At 38.9% G+C, this 4,671-nt stretch overlaps 1 protein-coding gene across 2 annotated transcripts in view; it reads left to right on the top strand.

Moving 5' to 3' along the window:
* Positions 1–4,610, top strand: part of LOC105166575 (glycine-rich RNA-binding protein RZ1C) — a 5,702-nt gene extending 1,092 nt beyond the window's left edge. The window contains exons 1-3 of one of the 2 annotated variants that reach the window (XM_011085974.2): positions 7–2,066; positions 3,352–3,842; positions 4,118–4,610. In XM_011085974.2, the coding sequence (XP_011084276.1) occupies positions 3,355–3,842; positions 4,118–4,367 (738 nt within the window). In that variant the 5' untranslated portion in view covers positions 7–2,066; positions 3,352–3,354 and the 3' untranslated portion in view covers positions 4,368–4,610. Of the gene's footprint in view, positions 1–6; positions 2,067–3,351; positions 3,843–4,117 lie in introns of those variants that run through there. The other variant, XM_011085973.2, reaches the window with a different exon arrangement.

Below are 4,671 nucleotides of genomic sequence, written 5' to 3'. Positions count from 1 at the left end.
GTTTTTAGAATGAGTCCGGCAGAAGGGACTTTAGCAGTTTTACTCGTGACAGTCTGAATTTCGTTGAACTGTTGATTGTGGCTGCTGCTTTGTTCTGATGAGGTTGTTTGTACTATCTTGTAGAAAAAGCAGTAGATTAGGCTGATGAAGTCTGAAGTGTGAATGTGATAAGCATTAGATTTCGCTTAAGAAGTGGCAGCTATGGACTGTTTGTCATGGGTCCCAGTACTTTCTGGTGTTTACTTTTATGGATTCGATTAAGGATACAAGGGCGGTGGTTCCATGGTGAACTCCATGATATAGCACGCATCTTGAAGATTTTTCTTAATCTTGCATAAGTCCAGTGGCTTTGACCTCATCTTGTACTCTCTGCAGATTGTGTGGATGATAAGTTAAATCACCTCGTTTGATTCTCATATTAGTCATCTGCCCTTTGAGGAAAAATGTTTTCTCTAGCATCAAGTTGACCGTGTTAACTGCTCTGTTAGGCGCTTCTTCATTCTCAGTCTCCAAAAAAATGATGTTCTTTATTTAGAAACTTGTCTGAAGACTTTGGGCTGGCACATCAGAGTTTGACAATGTTACTTAAGCTGCAAGAGTTAGAGATGGTGATTGTTTTTGTGGAAGCCACGAGAAGAAAAGAGGCCTATGCTTTGTTTTTTATTTTTAGGAAACACGTGCTTATATTTTGTATGAGTTTTCAAAAGGTTCACATACTGGTCATATTCCCAATTTCTTCTGAAGAGCGTTCTAAGGAATCGTGGGCGGGGGTTGGGGGGTATTTTTCCCTTTATACAGAATAGATAAGGTTTTTGCAGATTTTGTGATTGAATGGCATACCTCTACTGGTTTTTGCTTTGTTCTAGCTGCTTATCTTCAGTTATCTTTCACAGCTATGAGCTGAGGTCTGATTTAAACTGGGTAATCTACCTTATGTATGCATTAAAACTACAGTTTAAAGGGAATTAGTTTCTGTTTAGAATAAAGATCAGCTCAGTAAGTGAGGGTTCAGTTTGCTGAGGCAATTGTTTCTGAAGAGACATCCTCAGAATTGGTCAGTGTGTAGGCTGTTGCCTTTCATTTGGTTTGGAGAGCTTTTGTAGGAGGTCAACAAGAACGAAGCTTCTGGAAGTTTCCCTGCTTCATCCTGCGGAATAACTTTGAATGTGTATGCTCAATGGGCGTTCTCTGTTAAGCATGTTGTTACTACTTTGCAAAGTGCCGGTATGATGCAAAAAGGGAAATATTTGGTGTAGAAAGCTTGTGCTTAGGTTGCTGTGTCTTCAAGATTTTGGTATTCAGGAGATCTAGAGCCAATATTCTTTCTTTGAGATCTTCTATAGCAGACAGGTCAAGTTCTTGAGACTTTAGGATGATATACAAGATATGTATGAAAGAGCAATCCTTCACAAAAGTGAACACCAGAGTTTGGAATCTCTATTTTAGTGGGGTTTTTCCACTGATTATCTATTGACAACAGAATGTGTGTTTAAGTAACTTTTCTGCTCATCCAGCCTGTTTCTGACTATAGTACTCATGCTGTTAATAATTGGAATGAATTGTCAGAGAAAATGGTCACTTTTCAGTTGCTATTCAGCACTTTATTTCTATATCATATTAAACACTGGAGTTAGTAACAAAATAAAGCAATAAATTCTGGCACAAATTTCAAAATATGTGGATAAGCCACTGACTGGATTCTATGAGTTAATTGCTGTTGGGAAGAGCTTTGAAGGTGAAGTTTTGTATGCAAAGGTTCTTGGACATGTCTATGAATCATTGAGCCCTTTCTTTGGTTGCAAGGTGAAGCTTTTTAGTGGCCTGTGGATTTGGTGTCCTGTTATGTAATTGCTTGAAATGCAATGATGCAGCCGTAAGATAAGATGTATTGAGTAGGGTACAATCAATATTAAGTGGCCTTCTGATAGATTGTCGTCTGATTAAGATTCAATCCTTGTTTGGTTGCATGATTTTTCTGTTACTGGTCTTTGTCTGCGGAGTTTGAGGCCTGAGTAAGAACTAATGTCAGATGATGGAATCTGCAATTCTGTGGATTTTCTACTCATGTAAGAGCTCCTTGCACTGTAAACATAGTATTATATGAAATATATATGGACTCTGCTCAACTTATCTTTAATGGCTTTAGGCATCTGTGGAACTAATGTGGCGAATTATAAACAATGGATAAATTTCCATTCTTTTGTTGATTTGCATGCTTGGCTTTACATGATTGCTTTGGAGGTTCTTGGTAACCTTATGTTTATAGTTAGCTTAGTTTCAGTAAATACTTTGTTGTTAATGAAGATTTTGTGGTTTAATTGTTTCATCGAACTTTTATTCCTTGATGTTCTATCTGTAGTTGTCTGTAGTTTCATTTGATGGCATATGCATTACATTCAGGTTAATGTTTGTCTAGCATTTAGAAATCCGGTCATCTGTGCCAGAAGGCAGTAACTTGTAACAAATGATTTTTCAGATAATTAGTTATGTCTGTGCATGAGATTTTGCTGAAAACAAATAAATCCAGGGGATGTGTCCAGTGTGGTGCTCAATTAACAAAACATCAGTTTGCGTTAACTTACATGTTTAAAGAGTAAACTCCAGGTATGCAGCTTCATAATCATGTTGAATGCTGGTGTGAAGTATAATGACCAATTGACAAAGTATTTAGTGTTGTTTATTTAATGGTAAGACTAGATAAGCGGAAAAAAACATAGTAAACTCAGTAGAACTTACAAAGCCAGTGAAATGTAAGAATTCAAGTGATGAGACTCGGGCAGATTGAACTGAATGGAACTTAGAACTTCAGACTAAAAAAATTATGGATTGTTCAGTGGTTTTTACTTAAGAAGTGATTAAAAACTTGGTAGAATGATCCATTTTTACATGAAAAGTTATGTTGTTGAGTGCACTAGTAGATATTAAGTGAGTGGATCTTTCCCCCTCTTATTGCTCATTTCATGCAATGAGGTATACACAACCAGTCGTTATGTGCATTATTCATTTTACATGTATTGGATGCATATTTATTAATATAAACTACAGAACTGATTTACATTAAAATCCTAGGAAAGATTTTGACTAAATTGATCTTGTTTTCTTTGGTGCACTGATTTGCATCTAACATCATAGAAAAGATTTTGCAAGTTGATTATGTTGATATCACTCCACAGTGATTCTTTCATAAGTTACACTGCCTCAGTTTTGTGGTGTTAAATCATGTTGATACACAGTTCATAGCTCGTGGTATTCTTTAATTAATTCTAAAATTCACATGTCCAATGCATTATGCTCACCCTTTTTCTGCTGTCTGTACTATGTAGGTATTAACAAAATCTAGTCTTCTTGTAGGTTATGCTGGAAAGAGATACAGGCCGTCCTCGTGGATTTGGGTTTTTGACCTTTGCTGATCGACGGGCAATGGAGGATGCTATCAGGGATATGCATGGTCGAGAGTTTGGAGAGCGAGTCATCTCAGTTAACAAGGCCCAACCGAAAATGGGTGGTGATGATCCAGGACATGGCTATGGAAGTTATTCATCAGGTGGGAGGGGCGGTTATGGAGGAGATAGGTCAGCAGGGCAGGATGATTGCTTCAAATGCGGCCGACCAGGACACTGGGCCCGAGATTGTCCATCAGCAGGTGGTGGCCGAGGTGCACGTCCATTCTCACCTCCACGTTCAAGGTATGGGGGAGCTGGTGCCCGTGGGGATCGCTATGCAGCAGATTATCGTGATCGGTATGAGGATGATCGATACGACAGGGGTCGTTATGGTGATAGAGATCGATATGAAATCAGAGATGATCGATATGGGAGCCGTGATCGATATGTTACCGACAGGTATCCTAATGTTAACCTAGCACTTTTGAGGGATATTAAGATGGAAATCTTTGTAGGACATCCTCCTTTTCCTGTGAGAAGTAGCAAGATCACTCAGTATACTTCTGTTCTGTTTGCTGTTCCTTCCCTCTCCTTTTAGTTTGAAGGAATATCTAAATCTAAATGTCAATTGATTATGGTTTACTGGTACTGGCATGAATTTCGGTTTAATCTTTGACTATTTTAGGAGTATCTAGTGTTTGCTTACTAATTTTGCCCTAAATCCATCTAATCAGGTATCCACCACCACCTGGAGACCGTTTTCCTGTAGATAGGTACGGGGCATCAGACCGGTACCCTCACAATGGATATGGCAAAGACAGGGCTTATGATAGGGATGGAGGCCCCAGAGGTAGCAGTGACAGGTATGGAGGTGGTGCAGGACTGGGGCCTGCTCGATATGAAGGAAGAAGCTATAGGGGACGGCCTGGCCCCTACGACCGCCCTAGGAGGGGAGGGCGACCCCCTTCCTTGGAACGCTATTGAAAGGTCTTGTGTATTTTCTGCTGTTTCAACAAAATTCTGCAGTCGTACTAACTAACAAATATGAATTTAAGCTTGCTCTCTGTAGGATTCTGCTGTTAATATGGATTAGATTCTGAAGTAGTACAACTTTCACTATGCTTTTATGATTATGTTTATGGATATTAGCGGTATGCCTATACACATTCCATTTCATTTGCCTGATGAGATCACTGCCGAGTAAACTAAAATTTCAAGGGTGGTTTACAATGGATTTTGTGTAGTATATATTACTTTCGGTGAATTGGAGTTTGGCAAGAATTTGGTA

The sequence above is a fragment of the Sesamum indicum genome, linkage group LG7 (genome assembly GCF_000512975.1).
Source record: "Sesamum indicum cultivar Zhongzhi No. 13 linkage group LG7, S_indicum_v1.0, whole genome shotgun sequence".
NCBI classification, from domain to species: Eukaryota; Viridiplantae; Streptophyta; class Magnoliopsida; order Lamiales; family Pedaliaceae; genus Sesamum; species Sesamum indicum.
The sequence above is the reverse complement of the archived record's forward strand: the minus strand, read 5'-3'. Positions and strand labels throughout refer to the sequence as shown.